The sequence below is a fragment of the Gallus gallus genome, chromosome 4, assembly GCF_016699485.2.
Source record: "Gallus gallus isolate bGalGal1 chromosome 4, bGalGal1.mat.broiler.GRCg7b, whole genome shotgun sequence".
NCBI classification, from domain to species: Eukaryota; Metazoa; Chordata; class Aves; order Galliformes; family Phasianidae; genus Gallus; species Gallus gallus.
In genome coordinates, this window is record NC_052535.1 from 76,164,018 (window position 1) to 76,190,212 (window position 26,195).

The 26,195-nt window shown below is 40.5% G+C and overlaps 2 protein-coding genes across 4 annotated transcripts in view; one reads left to right on the forward strand and one right to left on the reverse strand.

The window, feature by feature from the left end:
- Nucleotides 1–411: 411 nt before the first annotated feature.
- BST1 (bone marrow stromal cell antigen 1) lies at nucleotides 412–19,353 on the reverse strand. 3 transcript variants are annotated; one of them, XM_015285754.4, is made up of 9 exons: nucleotides 18,975–19,353; nucleotides 15,231–15,360; nucleotides 13,874–14,009; nucleotides 13,359–13,441; nucleotides 12,714–12,790; nucleotides 11,212–11,304; nucleotides 9,009–9,095; nucleotides 8,445–8,504; nucleotides 412–924 (listed from the first exon to the last, which is right to left on the reverse strand). In XM_015285754.4, the coding sequence occupies exons 1-9, from the start codon at nucleotides 19,142–19,144 to the stop codon at nucleotides 873–875; spliced, it is 888 nt and encodes a 295-aa protein (XP_015141240.2). In that variant the 5' UTR covers nucleotides 19,145–19,353; the 3' UTR covers nucleotides 412–872. The 3 variants fall into 3 exon arrangements, with proteins under 3 accessions (XP_015141240.2, NP_001186972.2, XP_015141241.2); NM_001200043.2 differs by lacking the exon at nucleotides 412–924 and adding an exon at nucleotides 2,130–5,106; XM_015285755.4 differs by lacking the exon at nucleotides 412–924 and adding an exon at nucleotides 2,130–7,177.
- Nucleotides 19,354–22,996: 3,643 nt separating this feature from the next.
- The window catches only part of FBXL5 (F-box and leucine rich repeat protein 5), a 33,157-nt gene continuing 29,958 nt past the window's right edge, over nucleotides 22,997–26,195 (forward strand). Inside the window, exon 1 of the mRNA XM_420776.8 lies at nucleotides 22,997–23,138. Coding sequence (XP_420776.5) covers nucleotides 23,004–23,138 — 135 coding nt within the window. The 5' untranslated portion in view covers nucleotides 22,997–23,003. The remainder of the gene's footprint in view (nucleotides 23,139–26,195) is intronic.

The window sequence follows — 26,195 nt, forward strand, 5'->3', positions numbered from 1 at the left end:
CTTTTATAGGTATTTCCTAAGCTTTTCTGCTGCCTGGAAAACATCCTGCTGTCACCAGCGCTGCTGTTTTACGTTTTTCAGTTCACGGTTTCTTTCGCAGGCCAAGTGGCATGTTTGTAACAAAACAAAGCCATAGCCAGGGTTTGTGCAATGTGCAAACAGCTCCTCTACATACAAGCACACCGCTGGAGCAGGGGGCACACAAGCCATGGAGTAGCTCCAGAACAGTATGAGTAAACAAGCTGCTTCACTCTTCTGCATCACCTTCGCCTCTTATTGATAGGCCTTTCCACTTAACTGTGTCAGAATGTAATGGCTTAGACAAAGTTGAAATACAAAACATTCAGGAATTTAGTGTTTAAAGCACTGATCTGCAGACCAGGAGGCACAAATTTAATGAATTCAGAATGAATCATGCTGTGAAGAAAGTAATTTTTTTTAATCAATAAATGTTTAATTTATACAGAATGGAACAGCTGCAATAGAAGAGGCTGCCACAAAGTTAGAGATATAACAAAGCTGTGACTTAGTAGTCAAGGATCTTCTGATTGCACGAGCAGGCATCCAGCTTGGGGCTGTTTAATAGTCTGACGAGGTTGCTGTACTTCTTACTGCAAACCACTTTTCCAAGTTTACTTTTAGTGCAGAGTAGAAACAAATGCATTAATCTCACCAGCTTTCCAGGGCTTGTTTTCTGGCCAGTACTAATTTTGTCTTCTGGCCAGTGCTAATTATTATGCTGCTTACACACTGTGGAGCAAAGTACCCAGCAGGCCCCCCTCCCACTGAGGCGGTCAAGGAAACAAAGTTGATATAAAGGTATGCTGTGCAGATGCAAGGTTGTGTAAATGGCAAAGTTTATCCTGAAAGAACTACAGGGGGTGGATCTGCCACTTGGATCCATGTGAACATAAAACAGGAAACCTGAAAAAGAAGATTTTTCTTCTTGCCAGCTATGCAAAATATGCTTTTGTGTATGTGTGTTTAAATATTGTTTAAATGATGCCCAGGATTAGATGCTGTATCTTCCTAGTTTATCAGTTATTCTTATTGTCTTTAGATTCCTTTTGTATGATACATGCCATAAGATTTACCAGTAATCATTCTCCTTTTTCATGTTATTCCAGCGGCTCCTATTGTATTTAACCCCATGCTTTTGGGTAGTGGTGACAAAAGTCAAGATGACAGCCAAGAGACTTCATTCAGCTTTGTGGAAATATCAGCTCTGAGTTTTGTGGCACCTTTCATTAAAACAGAGGTTTTCCTCATCGAATGGTCACAAGTAAAGGGCTAATCACCTTAGTACCTATTACTTAAAGAAGTGTGTATTATTAAATATAATTTTCCACTTCTTTTCCCTTTTATAAAACTTCTAACATTGTAGTTTTTTCACCCATATTCTGCTCAAAGTATGAAGTAACTCATCTGAGCTGAGGATCAGATTCACTTTTGCTGCAGGTGGCAGGAAATAGCAGAAGGCAGATGATGAGGGGCTGCCCAGACGAGGTGGATACTCTGGCACAGTGTGAGGGCCAGGTATGTGCTATGCTCCAAGGCTCTAGTTTCCGTGGCCCCTCTGGCTGCCAGCCTGCACTTGAGCTGCACTGCTGCAGGGAAGACAGAGTCCCCTCTGAGCTTGTGTTTGCCCAGGGACATACAGGAATTTGGCTACCTGCAAGAATCATCAGATAATAACCTTCACCTTGTAAATAAAATGGCAAGTAAATTCAGACTGGGCAGAAACTGGAATTAGGAAAAACCTGAAAATCAGAACGCTTGTCAGCTGCTTAAGCCACCCTAACATTTGTCTAAACTAAGATGCCGTGCCTCGCCATAGTGAGCTATTTTAAGCCAAACCTTTTGGCTCTGCTAAAAGCACAGTTCTTCCAATTTACACTGTCTGTTGTTGAAGCAGAATATAGCAGAAGTATTTCTAGCAAATTATAAAGAAAACTATAATAGAAGTTAGCTTTCTTTGAACAACTAAGTGTTAGGCAGCTTCTTGAGATTGAAGTGGAGGTTTCACTACATTAGAGATTGCTGATTGGAAACACGGTCGTGTCAGCTGAATATCTCACCAGGCCAATATGACAAAAATAAACACCAGCAGTATTAAAAGGGCAGAGAGGTAAAGTTGTCTTTGCTTTATTTGCATTAATTCTTACTCCAAAGCACTCAACAGTTTGCATTTAAGAGCAGGTAGAGCAGGTATGAGCAGATGTATTTGTGTTCATGCACATACATGCTGATAAAATGAATTATTCTGAATTACAGTTCTGTTTTTGTCAGATACAACAGCGGGAACACGTTCAGCAGAAACAAAAGAGCTTAACAGAAGGGATGTTTGTTTCCTTGCAGTAATGAAGAATATTGACATAACTGAGTCTTCAAGTGGTCCAAAAAAATAGGCAATGATAGGAAATACTGAATTAGTATCAGTAGCTTCCACAGGTTTGTCTGCATAAAGGCAAAGCACCCTGTGATGCCATGCTATGTGATACTGTCATTTGCCATGAGTAGTTGAGTATTAACAGGTCTATTCCAAATAGTGGCATCAAACTAGATTCAAAATGAAGCGACAGATATGATGTCTTCATATGAAATATTGACCCCTTAAAAGGTTTTCCCCTTTGAAATGCAGTTTCAGACAGCTGTATCTCCAGCACTGCTAGTACAAAGTATGGATGACTGAACATTTTGAATCCGTATTTGAACCACCCTGTTGAGCATCAGCAGGCATTCAGACATTATGATTTCTCAGGATGTGCCACAGCTTTTATATGAGGCGTTGTTAGTCAGAGCATTTACCAAGTGTTAAGCACTGTGCACCTACTGTGTAGTTGTAGAAATAGATGAGAGATAAGGGATTTTCTTGCCCGCAACTTTTTGCTAACATCTCTCCCTCCCCCAGGGAGTAACAAATGACCTCATTGTTTCTTGATTTGCTAACACTTCTGCCCTGCTGCTTCAGAGATGCTGGCTACACTGTTCTTTCACATTAATTAAAACAATTACATTTAACTAGAAGAAGAGATCCACACTCAGCTTGAAATTTGCTGTGTTTAAGATCTGAGGATGCCTGTGCAACTTTGCCTTCTTTTCCCAGCTATATGTGCTGGTTTGCTAAAAATCTCTACAGATGTTCCCAAGCTTTTCCAACAAGTTTGAGGCACTTTATTTAAAAGATATTGAAAAAAAATATAACTTCTGTCTTTGCTGCTGAGTTGATGTAATGGGAAAGAGTGCAAGAATATTAGAAATGATAAAACAGTGCAATAGGCTTCTGAGTATGTTGGTCTTGACATAAAGTTATGCAGTAAATAAGCTCAAGTTAATGGAATCATATCTATCCTATCATGTATTCTGTGGGTTTTTCAAAACAGAATTATTTATCACCTCCTACAGGGTGTTTGGTATCATTCATAACTGCCAGTCTTGACTGCAGTGCTTAAATAGGAAGCACCCAGAGGCTGAAAGGCTTCTATAGGCTGGGAGTAAAACTTGGCCAGCTGGGATGGTCGGCCTGTGGATGACAGTTGCCTGTGAGGCATCTGACTTGTTAGTGGTATTTAGCTACTCTTTGAATCACTATAGTATTTGTGTCATTGGTTAGGAAAATACTAGACCGGAAGAGGTCTTGGACAAGTTTCCATGGGTCTCTCACACACTTTATAGCCTAATGTCAGTGCTTTTCCAAGTTTCTGAAATACACATAAATCCTTAGAGCCTGAGCCCTAATCCAACCCTGTCACAGGCAAATGCAACTCCATATGGAGTTATATATAAAAGGATTTGCAGTTGAATCAATTTAAAGATTACTGTGGGAATGGAAACAAGACAAATAAGCAAAAATCATGTATTTCAGATATTGCAACTTTCAAACATACAATCTAATACAGTTGTATTGTACCAGAGACTGAAAGGATGCAATCTACTGTGAAAGCCCTAAATCACAAGCACTGAGATAACAGGAACATTCCATCCCAGTTTCCTGGCAATCAACTAATACAGACACAAGTAACACAGAACTAACAGAGAATGTGCAATAAAATTTGAATTATTTTCCAGAATAACTTTTCTTTTCTTTTCTTCTTTTTTCCCCCTGAAGATTTATGTGTCATCTTGTAGTTGGCTTGGATGTTCAGATGAACATCTGTCTGGAACACTTAAATAACTCACAGAGGCAACTCAAGATGGCAGCTACTTTCTTCTCAGTATGTTCTGAACACAGACAGGTAGATTCTTGTCTGAATTTGAAATGCTATAAATCTACTCCCTCACATCATGGCAGATGACCTGTGGAGCCTTCTAGACCTGGTGATGCTGACCATATTGCTGGTTATGCTGTGGCCAGGAAATAACCAGCTGAGGAACAGCTGTGTGGATGACAAAGCAGTTGAGAGTAAAATAATGCATGTAGGAATGTGTGCCTTGCATGTCCTGTAACTATTACATCCATATAATAGTTTCAGTTAAGTTTGGCTCAAATACTATTAATGAAAATGAGTTTAATCTTTCCAGCTATCTCATCCATTATGTTTTCTATCAGGTAAGTTATCTTAAGTTCTCCCATTTGAAATACTATTTCCTGCTTCCATTTCCCCTCCTCAAAACACAACAGTCCAGCACTTAGTTTTCAAGGCCAAAATACTAGGATTGTTTTAGTTGTCTGGGAGATGTATCATGGGCATTGTTTTGGTTTTCTTTCTGAAATACATGAATAGAGAGAAAGCATTATTCTCAGTTTCATTCTAGAGAATTTGGATAATAGGAAATAGCAAGGGAGTTCTTCTGTACAAGAAAAGGAGAAGACAGGTGAGGCTTTGTAGCAGCAGTAGAATTTTTTTGTACTATTAGAAGTCGAAATCTGGATAGAAGTATGCAGGGCTTTAACATGCATGTTTGTCAGTTCCAGAACTTGGGTGAAATTGTGGTTAGAAATTAATCAAAGCCAGCCAAGTCAAGAGAGGATTTGGATTCGGTCTCTTCACTTAGTACACTAAAACAGATCTAAACAGAAAGCCTACAAAAGAAACAAACATGAGCTTGTTCCAGCTGCCTCCTCTGTCTGAAGATATAGGTCCTCTTTGTGCTGCTGGTGCAGATCTAAAGAAAAGAAAACAAACAGGATGTTCACAGCACAAGGCTGAGCTAGGATTCTTTTAAATACCAGAGGTTTGTTGCCAAGGGTGAAGTTTGCAGTCCAAGTACTAACCCAGAAGATTCTTTGTAAGTGCTTGTCACCAGGTTCCCTTCAGCTGTCATGATTTTATAAACAGACTTATCTGTGTGCAGAGCCCTGGGAACACTTCTTTCTACCTAGTTTGTCCGTACTACCTGCACTTTCTCTTATCTCCATATCCACGTACCATCTCTGGCTTACAGTTGAGACAGTATAGAGCTCTTCTAGACAGCAGTATTTCTGAAGGTCTATATTTTTAGAGTCTTCGTACAGTGTCCAGATCTATTTCCAAGACTCACTGACATTGCAAAAACGCAAGTAATAAATATCACTACTAATTGCCGGCACCGGGCTGCCTTTCTGCTTATGTTTGTAATACACCTCTGCCACCTCGTGGGTAATTTCTTAATTACATGTTTTCTTCAAAATGCGTAACAAAGCTCAAAAAGCTGATTTTTGGCTCAGGAGAAACACAGTTCAAATTCGGACAGGTGTTAAGTTCACACTTAAGAAGTTCCAAGTGGATAATAGCACCTCCTAAGCCATTTTGCAACTTTGCTACCCTGACCCAGCCCTCTCCTTTGGAATACTGACGTTAACAGGAACTGTGGTCACAAAAAAGTCACTTGAATAACTGATGGCTTTGGGATAGGGATATTAATCTCCAGAGGATAAGAAACGAGGTGTGAGTATTGTAACAGCAAACAGCCATACTGGAAGGGGATGCAGCAGAGCCTGCATGCCTACTCTCAGTATTTTTTACTGAAGTATTAAAATGTCATGTGTGTACACCAAGTACACAAAATGCAAAGGAAGCCTTTTGTTAACAGATACCATAGAATGGCTTGGGTTGGAAAGGACCTTAAAGATCATCCAGTTCCAACTCCTTTGTCATGGGCAGGAACAGCACTCACTAGACAAGGCAGGCCAGGGCCCCATCCAGCCTGGCCTTGAACAGCTTCAGGGTTGGGGCACTTCTCCAGGCAGCCTGTGCCAGTGCCTCAGCTCCCTCATGGTGAAGAATTTCTTTCTAACATTTAACCTAAATCTCTTCTCTTTTAGTTTAAAACTGTTACCTCTTGTCCTATCACTACATGTCCTTGTAAAAAAAGTCTTTCTCCATCTTTCTTGTAAGCCCCCTTTAAGTACTGGAAGGCTGCAATGAGGTCTTCTTGGAGCCTTCTCTTCTCCAGGCTGAACCTCAATTCTCTCAGCCTCTTTTCATAGGAGAGGTACTCCAGCCCTCTGATCATCTTTATGGCCTCCTCTGGACCTGCTCTAACAGGTCCATGTCCTTCCTGTGCTGGGATATATGCTGTTAATAGTGATACCACTAATGACTAAACTGTCCCCGTGCCAGTTAGTGGACCATCACAGAGGAGGAATCCATATACAGAGAAAACAGATCTATAAGATAAACATCAAGTAATTTATAAAACATCTGCTTAGAGGCTCTTTTTGAAAGGATGGCTAATTTTAATGGAGATGTTATTTTTGCAGAGAAGTGATTTTCGGAAGTGTGTAAGTATTCATTTGTGTTAAGTATTTTGGCTATTTAAATTTCTGGGATAGGCAATAATATTTAGCATGCAGATTGGGAAGCTCTGTCTTGATCAGGGATAGCACAGATTTAAAGTTTATTAAGCCTATTGCATTGCCATGCACATAAGAGGGAATAGAAAGCTCAGGAAGAAAAGAAGCAAGGAAACTTTTCCTGAGGATGATAATGGCTGAGTTGTTTTGTAATTACTCCAAGAGGGTATGAGACTGGTGCTTAGGATATGCTGGTGATTATGTTCATTTTAGTACTAACAAGGATGGATGGGAAGACGTGGCTGCTGCCCTGCAAACTGTATGTGGTACTGCAGAAATGATATGCTCATCCCCTAATTGCAAAGAAGAAGACAAAAAGGTTTCCAAAAGCCTTTGTATCCAGATTTCCTCATCTGAGGAATGCAACTCAGTGACAAAACCTTGAGACAAATGGATTAAAACCTAGGTGGAAAGAACATTCTTCTGTTAAGAGTTCACAATATTGTATTTTATAAAGTCCTGTAAAGCGCTTTCCTTCAGTTTGCAAATATTGTCTCTCTGTTCAAAGCTCTGATTTTTGCATGGAATAACTGGATTTTCCTTTGACATATATGAGAAAAGCCTTATAATTCATCGGCAGAACAAGGAAACCACATTTTAATCCACTCTTCAAGTGGCATACGATAATAACTAAATGCCTCCAGAAGTCAGGAACAGTTTGTTTCTAGTATCTACTGCATGAAAGCATTCTAGAGCTATCAGTCATTTCTAAAGTGCCACTGTTTTCATTGTACGTTTATAGGTGGGTGCTGGGGCTAAATTTTGATGTAAGAATAAATGTTGCCATGTGATGAGTGACCAGAACAAACAGAGTACTCATTTTCTCTGTAAGGGTGTATTAAAAATTTACACCTCCTTTGTTGTACTAAGTGAGGTATTACTGCCACACAGTCTCAGTTCAGAGGCAGGCAGAATGCATCCAAAATTGCATGCAGGAGTTGTGCGCTGCCATATTCAGGGAGAGTAAATTAGGCTGTTGATAGCAAAAGTTACTGCAGCATTACATGGGTTTTAACATACAAAATACTTGCAGGTGTCTGAATTAGGGCAGGAAGGGCAGTAGAAGTTAGAATGTGGACAGGTGTATGGATTGTGAATAAAAATAATAAAACTAGAGAACAACTTCACATTGGTGTATCCTGCAACTTTCCAAACTGTGAGGTAGCTTTCATATTCAGATGTTCAAATATTTTATACATGTAACAACATATAGCTTAAAAAACAAGTGAAAACAGCCATCTTTCAAGTAAAATTAACTGAAGTAAAATATAAATTATAAACTACTGCTGTAGTTGGAGAAATGTTCTCTAGTTCTATTGCCATTATGTCATTATTTATGGATATTAACAAAAATAATTCAAGATTTGGAATAGATTTTGCATTAGAACGCTCATGTTTACAAAATTCATTCATACCATCAGACAATGATTGTGTGGTTAAAGAGAACTAATTTACACCTAATTTGCCATAGCAGGGACTCACTGACAGTTGTGCACAATTTGTAGACACAAATCATTTACTCAATATACAGTAAGTAATAAACTTAGGAATGATGCATATTGCTTGTGGATTACGTATATATGATTGAGATGGATTGTTAATTGTTGGCTTCTGCATTTTTCACATGGTTATAATGACACCGAGGATGGACTGAACTTCTTTTACTTACGATGAAAGGGTACACTTGGAATGATCAGGATTATCCAAGCAGAGTAAGAACATTACAGGCCTGTGAAGAGATGGTTTTATTTTGCATCTTTCAGATTGAAAACTAAGGAAAACTAATGAAGAAACAAAACAAACTCAACAGCGCTCCCATATCTGAAGATTCCCTACAATGATACTCTAAACTGGAGCTGTAAATATTGTTAATAAATAGTAATTCTGCAGATATTTAACAGTTTTAAACTACTGCTTAGATTTTCAGTCCAAATAAACATTTTACAGCAAACTGGAATACGTGAGGCCATCTGCTGTGTCTAAACCTGGATAAGTACAATGTTCCACTTAATTACACAATCTACATCTATGAGATGTAGTACTTCGCTTAATTCATTGCTCAAAAATGCCAAGTCTCAAAAATGTGGTATGAGCTCTCTAAGATACGAGCTTCTTACTGAAGACACAACATTAGAGGCACTTAGATATTTGAAGCGAAGCAATAATTTAAAGTAGATCAGTTAGATCAGTTGCTTCTGCAAATGCACTGCATTTATGAAGGATTTTCACTTACTTGTAATTGTCAGTGCAGGTGACACTGTAACCAAGGGTTTTCAGCCTGTCTTCTAATATCTGTACAGTATTATGTCCACAGGAATCTCTGTGAGAAAGGATTTGAATATTATTGCAATTATTTTATTACGTATTTTCCCTTTGAACTATTATCTAGTTCTCATTGAACTTGATGGAATTAGTAAAGTAAATCTCCATTACTTTGTCTCTTCTATATTCCTTAAAACACATAGAAAACTGATGTACGCTATTTATGATCTTTCATTTGCTTACAGTTGTTTAGCATTTCACACACTCGGTTTGCAGAGAATGAAGATTGGCTTCAGCCTGTGTTGCATTTGCAGATTCTATTAACCAGAAATGTTTCAGATTTCACTATAGAAACAGGAAAAGAGATGGATGATTTTGTAAAATACTAAATAAGGCTTTCATTGTTAATATTCTTTGGCAGGTATTTAGTTAGTGATAAAGTTGATGGTGTCTTTACAGAATAAGCTGGACATAATAAATCAGAATTATTCTTGTAGTTAAAAGTTTGTCTCCCTTCTTGAATGCAGAACAATGCTAAAACACGAGAACACAGAAAAATTCAGGAACAATCCTAACCACAGTTTTTGTGTCTAGCATTGATTATTTTTTTTTTGTAATTTGGTCCAATCAACAAAGAAAGCTTGGCATAGCAACGAACCTACTGAGATCTCTGAAACTTACACCAATGTCAATTAGTAAGGTCACTATTACTTACCTGTTAGTCACTACTCATGACTCTAAAGAACTCATACGGTATCAACAAAATCACTCTTGATAAAATATACAAATATTCCCATGTGTACAGATGAACACAAACTGAAATATAAACTCAGTATAAATTCAGTGCTTGTTCTAATTCTTCTTTGTCATAAGAGCTACTTCTGCAAAGGTGAACTATACTTTTTTTCCAGATATGATTCTTTGGTTTTAAAAGAAAGGCTTAGAAACACTAACCTAAAACATGCTTATACTTGCTTCTCTTGTCATAGATTCCATAGAACTACAGTAAAATATGTGCCCTGGGTTGGCAACAGCAAAATGTAATGAAAGAGAAGCAAAAGGAAAGAGATGAGGTGTGAAAGAGAATGATAAAAAATGAATGGTTTCAAGAAGAGCATCCTCACACTCCGAAATATCCACGTGACATCAGGTATTTAGCTGCTACTGGCAGATATAGTGACATCTGAGGCTGTTTTTCCTCACCCCTTTCAGCCAGGGCACTTTTAAGACCAACTAAGAGCTATCACAGAATCACAGGGGTTGGAAGGGACCTCAAGAGATCATTGAGTCTAACCTCCCTACTAACGCAGACACCCTACAACAGGTCACACAGGTAGGCAACCAGATGGGTCTTTAATATCTCCGTAGAAGGAGATATGATATAGTAAATTGCAGGGATTGTGGAGAAAGTTGGAGTAAAGCTTACTTCCTCTATTCCTCTACCTTTGATTCATCTATGCATGATGACCTCTTCTCTCCCTCATGGAGAGAGAACTTTTCCCCACAGAAGTTATAATGAACAGACCACTTAATTTTTCCCTTACCAAAGCCTATCACCTTGCATAACAATTCTGTTACCTACAGAGTCCATTTTCTACCGTGTTTCTATTGAAAATCTTTACTTGGTCTTTGGCTATTCTTTTTAGACTGTTTTGTTTGTTCGTTTTTTTTAAACGAAGTTAACAGCAAAATGAGACTTGTTAAAGCTTACTTTTTATTCTTGGGTTGATTTTAAGATCTGAGAGATGAGCCCAACTGTGGTATTTCCATGCTTCTGCTAATTTCCAGAACAGTTTAGATAAATGAAAATGAGAATAATGTATTTGGAAAGGCAAAAGAAATACTTCACATCAGCATTTAATCTGAAATTCAGTTTGACCCTTTTCCTAGTAAAACAGCACGTGCTATATCATCACTTAAGGTTTGAGATCCACATAAACATATCTCACACTAAGAGGACATCAGAACTAACATTAGAATTTATTTTTATTTTGTCTACTTCTGGTATTTATGTGCTCTTTGGGAATGCCAGCTTGTGTCTCCCGTGTTAGCAAAAGCATCTGAAATATTTTTAGTTTAATTGCTAAGCAACTGTAGTAAAAGTGAAGGCTAAGGATAAATTTTAAAGACTGGCTTAAAAAGAAAGAATGATTTTGTAGGAAGATACAACTTACGTATTTGGTCCTTCAATATCATCCACAACCCAGATGTCTATTTGTGAGATCTTGTCTCTCTGGAGATGAGGTATTTCATAATCTGCAAAAAAACTGATTTGAGAAACATTTTTTTAGAACTATGTGGAAAAAAATCCCTCTGCAATAATCAAACCTCTGATCCTGCTGTGGGATATGGGCTTGCTTGATTTTAGATTTGTATCTTGTGATTACAATCAGACTCAACACAGAGTTGAAAAAATTTGATTCACGTTCTGAATGTGCACAAAGTGAAACACATTTAATCTGAAGTTTTGTTTTTATATTCTTCATCTTTGAAGGGCTCAACTAAAGAAAGTTATGACTTAGAGGTGAATTAGAGTGAAATGAACTTTAAAATGCAAACACAAAACAAAGAGCATTTGATATTTAGCCAAAAAAGGATTGTTCTTGTAGTTACCACTTTTAGACTGAATACAATTTTGTTTTAAATAAAATTTAACAACAGCCACAAGACATATATATTTTTAGATATGAAATCATAGCAATAGTGATGAAAGATTTGGTCTAAGAATACATAAGACCATAAAGGAGAAACTCCTAGCTGTGTTTATCCCTGGCCCAGAATGAATTTTCTACTTTATTGCCTTCTGTAATTTTACTTTGCAAAGTAATTAAGTATCAATTAAATCAGGATAATAATATGGAAACTAAATCCTCTGACTTCAAATAGAAAATGCCAAGTGCAACAGATTGTTTTAATGTATGCAGTTATTTATTTATTTATTTATTTATTTATTTATTTATTGTGTAGGTATTTGAAAGCCACAGATTTCTAACACTACAGCAAAGATGTAATGTTTTCTGACCTTATCTTTGCACTTCTCCTTCCCACCCCCCCGTCACAAAGCTTGTAAGGACTGTGTCTTCACTGTCTTCACTTAATGTCTGATCCAAGCCCCAGCCTATGTGTGTGAACTGATTTGCCTATCACTGAGTATTCTAAATTTCTGCATCTGACCAAGCAGCTGCTGCATTGGAAAGGAATCACAAGGCTTGGGATGGTTATTGGCCTCTGCTGGTGCCCAACTGAGACCCATCCATTATATGTTAATTTAAACTTCTGGAGAAGTGGAAGGCTATTACTAACAGTTGCCATCTCTAGTCAAGTCTGATACGGCTACAACTAACCAGAGATCTGTAGTGGCAACAGTAGCCTGTCCAAGGTGTTCAAGCCTGTCTAAAATAATGAAAGTTTAACCAAAAAAATTAAGATTCCAGTTATTTTTTAACTCTCTTGCTTGTTCATGCATATACAATCACCAGTAAAAATGCATATTCCTCCAAAACACAGTGGGATCTTTAACTAGAGGAGCCAGAAGCCCAGGAAGAACAATGTACAACAGACTTCAGTAAACCAGTTATTTAACCATGCAGGAGAAGACCTGAACCACTAGTTGACCTTTTTCTTTGGAGACATCAGACCTTCAACACATTATTTTGTGCTCACACCTTTTTCTTACCCTTTGACTGGATATGCTCCTCCTTCTGCAGAACCATTCAACAAGACATGTATCACCCCAGAACTGTGTTGTGCATACTGCAATACATAGCAGAACATTTTCTTTCAGAATTCATCTTACAGATTTGTTATATGACTTGGCATTGTCTTGCGAGCAATGATGACTAAAGAGACAATTTTACCACGGCAGTATCAGAACTGTGAAAATAATGTCAAACAAGCACCCCAGCCTGCTCATTCCAGAAAAGAGGACAAGAATTATACAGCCAATGCATGAATTCAGTCTGTCTTCTCAAATTATTTTTCTCAAACCTATAAACAACTTCTTCAGGTCAGGAACAAAGCATTTTGGCACTCCTTGGGCTTGATCTATGCAGGACCCAAGTTCCCTAGTGTGCTTGTTGCACTTAGTATATGCTTAATATGTATTAACACAGCTAACATAGAACTTGACCATGTTATCTAGATGGGATGAAAGTCAGGCTCCCCGTGCTAAACCATTCCCAGGCTAGAAAAGCCTATTTGTACCTGAGGAAATTATTTAGCACATTATGAGCCTTAAATCTGTTTTGACCCAGCAATGCTTTCCCAAGCCACCAGGAACATACTCAGTAATATACAAAATGAGTGTTAATGGACTATTTACAGTCATTGAAGCCATCCTCCAGAAAGCATCCACTGCATTGTTTTCACATTCTGCTGCAGTAGGGCAGGATTCATAGTCCAGTCCTGTTGGGAAGCATGTGATACGTACTGTTAAAGAGATGATCATGACTACAGAAAGTGACCTCAGAAAGCAATTACATACAAGACAGTCTGACATAACACAGGAAACGGTTAACTGTTCTTATTTTTTTCTTAGCATTTTCCATTCTCTGCAGTTAACGTTATCAGTGACATGCTGTGGACTCGATAATTTGGCTGAAATGGCTCTAACTCCATACCCAGGATGCAGACAGCTCTACATTCCCCGTTTTATCTCCTGTGCAGCATGGTTTCACTCTGTGCTTCCCTTAAGTATTCACACAAAACAGGAGAAAATACAGTGGAGCTACCTGACTTTTTACAAGGTAAGAGCAAAATTAAATCCTCCAAAACACAGCAGTCTGTCTCCATTATAGTTTTACAGGCAAGCATATAATATAGCACTCATCGTCTTACCAGTGCTATTTTCCTGCCCACACCAGTTTAGAAAATCTCCAAAGAAGCCAAACAGAGTATCACCAAGAGCCATGTAGCGACGAGCTCTGTTAGAAAAGCTGTTGACTAGCAGCTGATTATTTTCCCAGAAGAGAGACTAAATTAAAAAGGAAAACAAAATACAGAAGAAATGAACCATCATTTGGGTGCAGACACAATGAGTTTATGTGGTGCTGAAAACATGTTAAAATATATTTTGGTATTTGTTTCAAAATCAAGCTAAGAATCAGAAATGTTAGCTACCTATTATAGGAACCAACTTAATTCTTACAGTGGTGTTAATTCTGATCACTAGAGGCCTGAGGGGCGTTTCTACCATGCTGAGACTGGAAACACATCTCTATTAAATATAATGAGGCCTAGCTTTGCCTTCTTCATCAGATATTTAGGGAAAGAAAGAAAAAGAGGAGACATTCATAAGCCAGATAGAGCTTAGAGAATTCTCTCATATTACTATGCTGGTTTATGGTGTGAGAAAAAAAATTGTATGTTACATGTTTACTCTCATGTTTGCAAAATGCTCTCATTAATGAATCTACACAGTCAGTAGCATTTGTAGATTTAGCTTGTATCACTTAGAGAGAAAAAATAATTATGTGAACAGAAAAACTGCTTTGTACTACAACCTTCTAGATAAGGCTAAAGCACACATTTTGATGGGATACTAAAGCACCCTATCTCATTTCTGTTTATGTGTGTTTAACATTTTTAACATGTCACCGTTGAACATTCAGTGCCCTGGGATTTGGTGTGTAAGGAGAAGGAGCAGACCCAGTCATTTCAGGCAGAGCATCTAGCCTGAGGAAAAGTAGCTGTGCAGGGACTGCAACAGAACTACTGGCACAGCAGGAAAAACAGGAGACCTTTGTAGCATGGAAAGGGAGTAACACGGATAAGGAAGACACACAAATCCCAGGCTTTCACTGCAAAAACAGTAAGGAAGAGGAAATGTTGACACAGTCAACCACTGTGGACACAGGGAGTGGCTGGTACAGGAGAAGGAAGTGACAAAGGACACCCAGAACCCCTGGGGACAGGACTGATAGGAGGACTGATAGGAGGACCGAGGTCTCCTGAACGGGGGAAGGGAGTCGTAAGGTAGTACAGAGGAATACAAAGATTACTGCTTAAGTTACTGCTTAAAAGAAATGCAGATAAATACACTGCAAAATGCTACCCAGCTTCAGTTTAGTTCATAAGCTGCAGATGGGCCAAAATAATGAATCATCAGCCACAGGATGACATTTAGACTGTTCTGAATGACTGTGACAGTGACTACATGTCACTGGACTGTTACCATAACATTAATAATTGTTACCTTGTCAGTGGGAATTGCGTGCAGTGACAGCTTGAAAAATAATTCGAAGTGTTGAGGTAGAATATTGCAAGGATCCTTGTTAATAAAAGCATTTCTAAAGGCTTCCCATAACTCCGAACAGTTCTTCTCACTGCAATTATCAAAACAAATAGCTGAACTGTTTTCTTTTTTTGGTTTTTTCTCAAAGCAGAACAAGAAAGTGATTTGTTCCCCATCTCTTTCAATCCACAGAATCCCTCACAAGATTAAGATGGAAAATTTGCAACCAAGGAAGAGCATGTATCTCATTTTCCTCCTCCTTACAGCAGCACCTCTCCAAAGAAATTAGGAAGAAGTGAAATGAAATCAAAATAGCTGGATTTACAGTGTATGCATTTCATAAAAAATGTTACAGAGTATTCACAATTAGCTCTGCTATCCAGCTTGGTAGAAATGCTAAAAGAACCAAACAGCTTTCTTAGAAATCTTAGGGATTCAAAAAGCCATTTCTCTTAAAGCACAGCTAAATATGCAAAGCTACTGAGTGTAAAAGTTACTCTTAAAATGTCAGATTCGAGTGCAGGAGGAATTACTAACAGCTTTGATGACAGAAGAATAGTTTTGACAAAGAACACCTTCAGTGTAAGCAGACCCTAGGGTGATGCAGCTTTAACTTCTGGAATGAGCACAGCGACTGTGTGGGGCATGCACTGTCACTGTGCAGTAGCTGCAAGAGTACTGTTAGGATTTAAACTGCTGATAAAGAGGTGGTCTGAAAAAAGACATGAGGCTGCGCACTCAGTTCCCTTCTGCCTGCTCTTCTTTGGGGACAGTCAGCTCTTGCAGAAGGACAGGGCCAGCCATCCAGGGATGGAAGCATCCTAAATCTCTGGATTTGCACGAGCTCATCTGTGAAAGCTCTGAACCTGCCTGAAGTAATTAAAAAGTGAATTGCTGCTTTCATCACTTTCCCATGGTACCTTCCCCACTTACGCTGTAACAATGTCTATGCTGGGAACGCTCTGCTCAGCAGAATAATGTATTTTACATGCATCAAGCATTCCTAATGTGAGTGGCTGTAATTATGAAGCTTGAACAACAGTCGTCTCTAAAAGTAAACCAAACCTAGCCATTAGAGTGTTTAGTTCATTTAATGTTATCCATATACAGTGGGGTTTCTGCTGGTGCCTCTCCTCATGAGATTTTTTAAGCAGCTGCTTTGAGATGCAGAGATCCCAGATTATTTAAAGTTAGAGGACCCCGAGTGATGAGCCGAACAGCTTCCATGCAGGAAAAAGAACTTTGGTCCCATGCAAAGAACTGGTCATGCTTCCAACATCTATTTAAAAGCTAACATACCTTAAGCAAATATGAGACCTTGACCTGAAAATCTTCAGTGATGCAATATGACCCTTGGTCAGTGGTTCCAATGATTAAACAGCTTACTTGATAAAAGGATTTGCACCCTATTTCTAACTTCAAGCTGTTAAACTTTAGCTCCTGACAACTGTATATATTTATGTCTTGTTCTGCAAAAGAGCTGGGTGCTGTCAGCCCTCACTTCTTCATGTTAGTGCTTGTAAATTATCATCAGCCGAACTCTTAACATCTTTCTTGACAGTTGAAACTGGCAGTAATTTTCTGTTTAATTCACCTGCATTTTTCACTTCATGTCTTCTCATCTCAGGTTTGAACAGCTTGTAAATCAAAAGGATTATTCTTCTCCGTTAACTCAAAATGTCTTAGTTGGCAAAAATACTTCATAAACTACAGAGTGGGGAAGGGCTGTAATTCAGGACAGTTCTTCTCAATCTTAATAGACAAGAATAAGTTGTATTACATTTAATTCATAATTTTTTTTTCCCCAAAGCTTTCATTGTATGCTATTTATACAAAAATATGGCAGTTAATATAACAGTTGTGTTTGTGTAATACAGCATACTCCCATTAAAAAACTTCCAATACGATTTTCATTCAAATTTCTCACTTCTGCATTTTGTAAAATACCTCTTTTGCAATTTTGGATGTTCTCTCTTAATGTAAGGTTCTCCTTGTGTTTCTATAAACATTTTTATGTTTTAATTGTATTGCAGTGTAGAGACATATTTTGTCAGATTCTTTTCTGTTAGTGAAGTATTTTTGAAAATTGTTCTGAAGCAAAACCTATCCAGGTGGCTATGCCTCTGTAACAGCTAGCCTGGGGGCAATTAAGAAGCAGACAATGAACAGAAAGGATTATAAATAATTAGAATATCTGGCTTGCAGCTGTGCATATGAAATCTCAATTTCGTTTATGTTATAGTATTTTCTTATAGACCTAAGGGAAAGAGAATAAAAATATATTATGAAATTGGATGAAATTAATTGTGCAGCTGTTCTTTTTATACTGACAGTTTGGTCCTTAATTTAGGAAAGCAGTTCTGACGTCCAACTTTGCTTTCTACTGTTCAGATTAAGAATAATTTGATGTGTTCAGACTCCTCAACTTCATAATTATACTGCAAAAATGCCACAGAACTGTAACATATAAATACTTTCACCACTACTGTAGTTACATGAAAAAGCAAACATTTCCACAATAACCATCCTTTATGTTGCTCATTTTAGAGTATTCTGATATATTAGCAAAGTCCTGCTTCTGCTAGAAACGAAATGGCATCTCTTAACCGTCACAGGAACTCTATAGAATGCTGCAGGATAAGACTTCAGATAGTTACCTACACAACTGTTAACTGTCACGTGATTTTGTAGCTTATATTATGTTGTAGGTGTGTAGGAACATATAGTTAAAGCTTAATGATGCTATCCACTGTGACGTGTGTATACATTTGCCAAGCTGGTGCTGTTTTGACAGAATTTTAGTACTGTATTACCTGCACTAGGATGAGGTATTATTTCCTATGGAACTGCAAACGAAATGGTTCTGATGTTAAGAAAGTCATTAAGAAGAAAAAATATTGTTTAGCCTTTGTTAAATATTCTAAGTCTGTTTCCAAGAGAAGTCCTGAATCTTCCTGTTCTGCAGCAGGAACTGAAAAAGCGAAGCTGGGGGAAGGTGGTGGTGTTTTCTACTATTTTGCAACATATTGAATTCTATACAAGACCACAATTCGATACTGCAGAAATCCAGACAGCTTCCTTCTGCAAATACCTTCAAACTATCAGGAGCAATTTTGGACTGAAGTCAAAGTGACTGCCCATCAGAGATGTTTCCTTTTCGCTAAAGCCGAAACAATGTAAAGAAGAAGGAAAACGTGGCCATTTTAGGCAAGAGTGTTTCCTCCAATTTTGTGTAACTGACAATGAAAACTCACAGGTAATAATACTTCATTCACTTGCTTACTACTTGATTTTTCACCTGGATGAGCTAAGCAGTTTATTTCAGTAGCACAGGATATCTGTAAAGCGTGGTCTTCACCCTCTTACTCTACGTGACCTACAATACACACAGAGTAATGCTGGTCTTTCCAGGAGCACTTACAGATTTGGTGCTTTAGAAATAACATCCCCACAACTTCTTTGCAGTGTTCTCTTTACAGAACACCCTTACAAGGGGAAAAAAGTTGAAGCATTAAAAATACTGCCTTATTTACACTACCAGTATTATTGCAACATCCATCAAAGTTCAATTTCTGTTTCCAGAAAGCTACACATGTCGGTTTCAGTAGGATTACTTTCATGACTAAGAGTGAGACACCAGACTTTTGATTAATGACCAATTTGTACAGAAGATAAATACTATTCCAGAAACATCCAATAACTTACCCAACAGCAGGATTCACAACTCTAATATAGTCATAACACCTTCCAATGGTTATGCTTTCCAAGTTTGGTGTTGTACCTTCACCTTTCCATTTTCTTCCTTGCACTTCTGAGAAGTTGTTTACAAACAGATTAGAGCCTAATAAGAAAGACAAAAAAAGGCTCTTCATCATGAATTCTCTACAACTCAAGTTCTTAAAAAAAAAGAAAAAGAAAGAAAAAAAAGGCAACCAGATCAAATGATACAAGTTAAAGGGAAACCAGAAAGCTTAACAATTACTATCTTCAGTAGTAGCTGTAGCTCTGTACACAAATGACACAGTTGGTCAGAAACCTGAACCTTGCCGGACAATGTAATCTTATGGTTTCCTGAAATGACTGCGAAGGGACACATCACTTCCTTCTATCTGAAAGTCCTCTACTTCAGGAAAATGAGGCTTTTACAGTTCTGATGTTGCCACCTGGTGATAGCTGGGAAGAATTACAACATAGGTCAGTATTCAGTGTACTTAGTGTTCAGTATTTACAGCATAGGTATTTACAGTGCTTTAGGTTTGCTTAATTGCCATACTACACATACCTAGAACTCCACAAGTGTTTGCAAGCAGCACATTTTAGAGCAGTCTCATTTAGTTTCAAGGAAAGGCTGCACATTTTTCATGGATTACATAAAAATAAATACTGAAATACACATCAAGAACAAAGAAATTGAAATACATAGGTGCTGATCTCATTCATAATAACCCAAATTCTTGTGTCACACATATGGATAGCATTAGTCAGTTCCTTTTCTGCCTCTCCACTGGGTACTGACAGCAAAATATTGATGTGATGATGTGTGATTTCAAGTCTTCTTTGTGAACAAAACCAGGCAGGATCATGACAGCCAGAAAGGCTTAAGACACTTCTGCGCATGGAAGAAATATCTTCAACTTCTGTTTGCTTTTATTTTGCCTCCAAATTCTTTTTCCTCAAGAACTCTGCTAGACTGTCAAATGGTACAAGTTAATGCCCTCCTCAGTGTAAATATTTTTTCCCTCTTTAAAATAATTTATACATTTTTTTCAGCTTCAGATAAATTTTTGTATGGATTTACATTTCTGAGAAACGTGGCCTCTCTTTCTGTTAAAAAGTGTCCACACCTCAGTGAACACAGACATCTTTATTATTTCTGCATTTATTGATATCACGCTAGATATATGTGCCGTGTATCTATACTATCTACCGTATAAATATACTAATAAATATATATACAACAGTACTCACATAACACATTATGCTGAAGGTAAAATCCTACTCATCATTGAGTAAATTGCTACTGATGCACTTCTCCTGTAAGTGTGGCGACACGTTGGCTTATTATCTGCAGTGAATTCTTTAGGAAAGCCTTATTTACCCAGTCATAGATGTGCAATATTGCTTAGTACGGTGGAGACAGCAAATGCTGTGCTTCAGTTACTTCTTCAAGGCTTTTTCTCCCTATTTCTCTTTCACAATCTTTCTAAAGGATGACTTATTGACAGGGCATTAGCACACTTATCACATGATTTCAAGTCTACTGCGTTGGGTTAGGATTACACAATGCACCCACACACAGAAGCCAAGGAAAAATTTTTAATATTGACTTCACTTCAGACACATATTGCCTAATTATTTTGGGAATAAGAGATACTATGCCATCACTGGTAGGATCTTCTATATAGAAATGGGATTTCTATAAATTCTATAGTTCTAAAACTGCTGCTTAAAAAATATATACAGTGTAACTTAAAAAGATGGAGACAGTGTTTTAGAATTGCTTTTCTTCCGGGACACACCAGTCTAGGACTCACAGATGTCATGAAGAAATGAGGGGGTTTCTCAGCAGTGTTCTGCAAAAAAAGAATGTTTTTCAGAATGCTGCACAAACTGACTGAGCATGGCAGAGGGAATGTAAACAGGTACAGTAACTGCTGGGATCTCCACCTCATTGCCAGCCAAGTTTTCTGTCCTCACTGACCTCTTGGAAAAGTACACCGTGGCTGGATGGCCTCTGATCTGACTTGTCAGAGCCACTTTAATTTGTATGTTCTTAGCTTTGATTTAAATACCTCATGTGATGGCTGATCTAATAGGCCTCTAGGGTCATTGTTCCCATGGTTAGATAGCCTTAAGAGTCATACCTCTGGCCTGAACTTGTTTTCCTTCAGCTTCCAGTCACTGAATCTCATTATGTCTTCTTCTATTATGTTAATGAATAATCCACCCTCAGAACTATATTCTCTCTGTATAAAAACTTGTAGGAGATGACCAACTCTTCCCTTAAACTCGTCCATGAAAAATATAACATTTTAATCTCATTATTGGGCACTTTCTCATGTACCACTGCACTTCAGTGCCATGAACTGTCTGTCCACCTTGCCTCCCAAGCTCCAGCAGTTCATAGTGGCTGCGGACCACTACCCCTTGCTCTGCCCCTCTCTCCTACAGAAGTCTGCCCATGAAGCAGTCATCAAAATTTGAAGCACATCTGCACTGGAGATACTGTAGTTCACAAAGCAAATATTTCTTCAGACTACCATGAAATTCAGCATGTTTATGTTCTGAAAGCCTGGAAGATGAGGATGGACATGTCCTCTCTTGTTATTTCTGCAACCTGTGAGCAGTAACTTCCAGCAGATGGAAGATTAACGGGTGGGAGCATTAATCCTCTGCTATTACTGAGGCATGAACTTCTGGCAGAAGAACCCCAATTCTGTGTGATCTCATGTTTTAGGCTTTGAAATACGACTTTGGAACTACCCGTATTAGCAAGCAACATGCTTCACCAAACGCTGCTTCTTGAGGGTTTGCATTTTTGGTTCATAAGTTCTACCTAGAGCAGTAACCCCAAAGTCTCCCCTGTGCCCTTGTATGCTGCAATACTTCTCTATGCAAGAAATGTGCCTACCAGGTCCAAAACCAGACCTCTGTGTACCAGGCTCAGACAAATACAGCTGTGTGCTGGGTGGCTAGTTGTGTAATACCTCTGTTTGGCCTTCCTTCCCTTCTCTTGTGTAACTGCTATTTTCTCAGAGGCTTGCACAAAGTTAATCTTCCAAAATTTGTACACCTTTGTCAAATATGACTAAATAGGTCAACACGCTCAGAAGTTTTGAAGCGGAAGGGATGAATTCAAAAGGAAACACCCAACACTGCAATTGCTTAAGGATCATTTCCTCAGATAAAGAGCTAAAGGGATTATTGTGTTGGGTGATGAAGATAACTCAGATCACGTCACCCCTCTTCTCTGTTTGTTATCTCCTGATTTTACAGCCGATGGTTTCACACTATTCCCAATAGTGAGCACACTGAGAAGTACTGGGCTAAAATGCAGGTGTGCATTCACCCAAAAGACTTCAATTTATTTACAGTTCATTGCTTACATGAGCTGCTGGCTTGGCACAGCCACGGCGGCCCAGCCGGGACACCGCACCGCCTCCTCACACACATTGCCTCATCTGCCGACCTCTCTTCCTTCCTTCCTTACGTATCACCATCCCAGCACCTATTTTTTGGGGGGGTGAGAAGCGAGCTTTATTTCGTACAAGCGCACAACGATTTTTTATTTTAGTTTAACAGCAGATTTAAGAAGCGCCGACTGCAGCACACGGGACGCCCGCCAGGCTCCCAGAGCGGCTCCCACAGCTGGCCGCCATATCCCGCGCCCGCGGAGCCCGGCAGCACTCGGAGCTCTGGTTAACCGCTCTGCACGCAGCAGGCCTGGCTGGAAGCGCAGACACAGACCGGCCGCGCTGCCCTCGAGCGGAGCTGGCGCCAGCCGGGCCCCACAGCCGACCGACCGAGGAACTCGCTGCGCAGGGCCGAAACCGACGCGCCCCGAAGCGACGGATGAGGCAACGCCTCACCTTCGAAGCAGCCGCCGCCTCTCGCTGCGCATGCGCACAGCGCAGCCGCCAGCAACCGCACCCGAACCGCGCCGGAGCTGGCGGGGCGGCCGCGGTCACGTGGCGTCAGGCCCGGCGGGGCGCCCTCCGCGCATGCGCGGGGCGGATGTTAGCGCCGCCGTTAGCGCCGCCAGCGCCTGGGCTCTATGGGGAGAACATGGCTCCCTTCCCTGAGGAGGTGGACGTCTTCTCGGCTCCGCACTGGCGGATGAAGCAGCTCGTGGGGCTTTACTGCGACAAGGTAGAGAGCGGGCGGGTGGGGAACGGCGGCGGCCTTTAGCCCGCTCCCTCAGAGGGGCGAGGGCAGATTTAGTGAGTGCGCAGCTGTCAGCGCGCCGGCCCCGCTGCGCCTGTGAGGGGGAGAGGCCGCGGGCTGCCCCCTCCTCAGCGCCCCGCGGCCCCGCAGCGCTCACCTCCTGCCGTGCTTCGGGCCGTGCCCTGCGGCTTGGAGGGGCCCGGTCGCGGGGTGGGGGTGGTGGGAGACGGCCCTGTGCCTGTACGTGTGTGTGTGTGTGTGTGTGTGTGTGTGAGTGTGCCCACCGGCAGCCGGAACGCAGCTCTTCGTTTCGGTGGGTTTAATCAATGCGTGGCTGAGGATGCCGGGGCAGCGCCGTGTGCGTGCTGCTGGTTTTACTGTGCGCAAAAAGTGATGTCTGCGCTTGCATCGGGGTGGCTGGCAGTAGCCTGGTGCGTCACCTGCAAGGCAAACTTTGCGGCGCTGCATGTAATGGGAGCTCCAGGCAGTGCTTGGGAGTCTGCAGTCCCGCCGGCAGTGCGGTGCCTCCATCGCAGAGCAGCAGCGGCTGTGTGTGGTTTCAAGCGCCTGGCAGCGTTTGGAAATGAAGGTGAGGTTACGTGGAGGCAGCGCCGGGCCGAGCAGGCCTCGCCTCCTCCCGCAGCGTTCCACGTGTGCTGCGCCGGGCTTCCACACGGCCCTCCGGTGGGCTCGTTCGGTTCGCTGAGCGCTGTGCTGGCTGAGCTCTGCAGGGGGTCAGTGGGGAAGGCGAGGCGAGCACTTCGACTTTGCCTTTTTGCTCTGAGTGCTGTTGAGTTTTGTGGGTTTTTTGTTTGTTTCTGTGCCTGCCTGAAAGTTTATGCTGCCATACCGTAGGAGCTTTGAGACAAGGAAGCAGACACCTGGGACTCTTCTCCCCCGCCCCTTGCCAAGGTGCAAACCACGTTGCTGACAGTGCCGCCCAGTACTGCAGTCATTTGCTGACACTCCTTGTTTTTTTTTGTTCCCTAGACGTGCATTTCTGTTGCTTTGAACATTCCACAAAGTTGTGATCAAGTTTACCATGCCTTCCTAAAAGTAAAACTAAATAGGTAGGAAGGTTAATTTCTTAAGTGCTAGCAAATGGATTAAAGCTGCTTCGTCTGCAACAAAGGTGATCTCTCATTCTCCAATTCTTTTCATACAGGAGTGTGCTTGCTTGTTTCCTTATTCTCTCGAAGAAGTGTCCGCATGAATGTGGCTGAGGATTCATCTGTTTGTTTTAGAAGCATCAATTTTTGCATCCTTTAGCCCTGTTTTGGAACTTGAAGCTATGCCCGCCCCATGGCCTCACTGTTTGAACTCTCTCTGTATCTGGAAAAAATCTGAGCTTGTTTGACTTCCTTTGTGTGACCGAGATGCTGTAATGAGATAAGACCTTAGTTCTGCTTACATCTTAACTATAATCTGTAAAGCCGTTTTCTTCATAAGATCAGATTGTCCTTGAGGGGTCTTGAGTTTTGTGAATTTCATATCGTGTGCTGCTCCTCAGGTAGTGTTCCTGTGCACTGTAACGTAGCTGCTATCAGTTAGTGTCTCGATGTGGAAAATTCCTCCAAATGTTAGTGAGGGTGAGTTGGGTGCATCTGTGCTTTTCAAGGAATTAACGGTAAGATTGCTAATAGGTAGAGTATGCAGGTACCTAAATAATGCCTCAGGGCTGAGACACGGTTTGGTTTGGTTTGGTTTTCCAGAATTCAATGCGTGACAGAGCAGTGAATCAGACGTGTAAGAACTTCAGTGTGTCTGGAAAGTTATCCCATTCTCTTGATTGTTGCTAGCAGAGATCTTTACATGCCTTCGCTGCATCCTCAGATGTATTTCAGCTGCATTGTATGCTGTGCCACGGACTTAAGTAGTAAGAATAACTAAAATTCTGTTCTGTAAAGAGACCCACAAAACGGTCAGACCCATCGTGTGCTCTGGTGGGTCCTGTGAGGCTGTACGCTCTGCAGGGAGCCGAGTGCTGGTGTAGATAGTCTGTACAGTTGAAATGGTTTCATAACGCCTGACATCATCTTTGCTACAAATAGAGCAGGCAGTGTTTTCTCATCTCTAGTGAGATACTGTAGTCACACCCTCCATCTTATTTACCTGTTTTCTGGACTAAGTAAACTGATCCACTGTGCTGTATGGCGTAGGTCGTGCTTTTTTGTACCTCAGTGTTTGTTTCTGTGGGGGCGCCTGAATGGCTTCCAGTGACAGCTGAAGCTGTACCTGACTGACACTGCTCATAAGTGTGTGCCTGTCTTGCTCCCATCAGCACTTGAAGTGACTTGCTGTGGTTTTATACTGGCTGAAAACATTTTCTTTTTTCAAGCAGGGTAATTTTTCTGCTGATACTGAGCTGCCAGATGAGTCCTGAAGCCGATGTGAGGCAGAGGGTGGGACTGTGGCAGCCAGCAGTGAGGTTGGCTTAAGCTGCTGTGAAACCTCTGCCTAATTCTGCCTACTTTTTTCTGAAATGGGTTGTGTAGAATGAATCACTGCTGTCCATGAGTTGAGCTGATGTTATGTTGGATGTTACTCTGCAGTCTTTTTTCCTAAGAGTCGCGTAGTCGCTTTGTACTTCACTGTATCCCTATGCTTACCTGAGGGCTCCTACTTGAATCTCCTTTTGTTAGTCTCATTAGTGTAATTAATCTCTGGGATGTAGTAGTTTGCACTGACCCAGGTCTATGTGCTGGCATCCAGTAGAGACCATGGCAGTTGTTGCATTACGCATTGTGTTTCCAACACCCCAGAATGCACCGCTTGCAGGCTGTTGCTTTACTGGCTTTCCTGCTTTCCACACTGTGGCTGAGAGTATCGTATCTGTCATGAGACAGCACAGATTTCAGCCGACTGTGTCTTAGAAATCCCATTCTGATTTAGCTGGAAACCTTGGTAGGTACGATTTGAGATCACTTTTGCCAAATGTGGCACCCAGCGTGTGGTTTTCCGGGGTTTGTTGAAAGGCTGTAAAACAAGAAAATCTCAAAAAGCCTTAAGAGAAATCATGGCCTGTAACATGCATTGTATCAT

Coding starts and splice junctions, on each gene's coding strand:
- BST1 (NM_001200043.2), bottom strand. CDS start 19,144: ATGATGAAGAGCCTTTTTTTGTCTTTCTTATTAGGCTCTAATCTGTTT. Junction 13,442..13,873: donor TGGGCAGGAAAATAGCACTG/GTAAGACGATGA, acceptor GCTTCCCAACAG/GACTGGACTATGAATCCTGC. Junction 11,305..12,713: donor GGAGCATATCCAGTCAAAGG/GTAAGAAAAAGG, acceptor TTCTCAAATCAG/TTTTTTTGCAGATTATGAAA.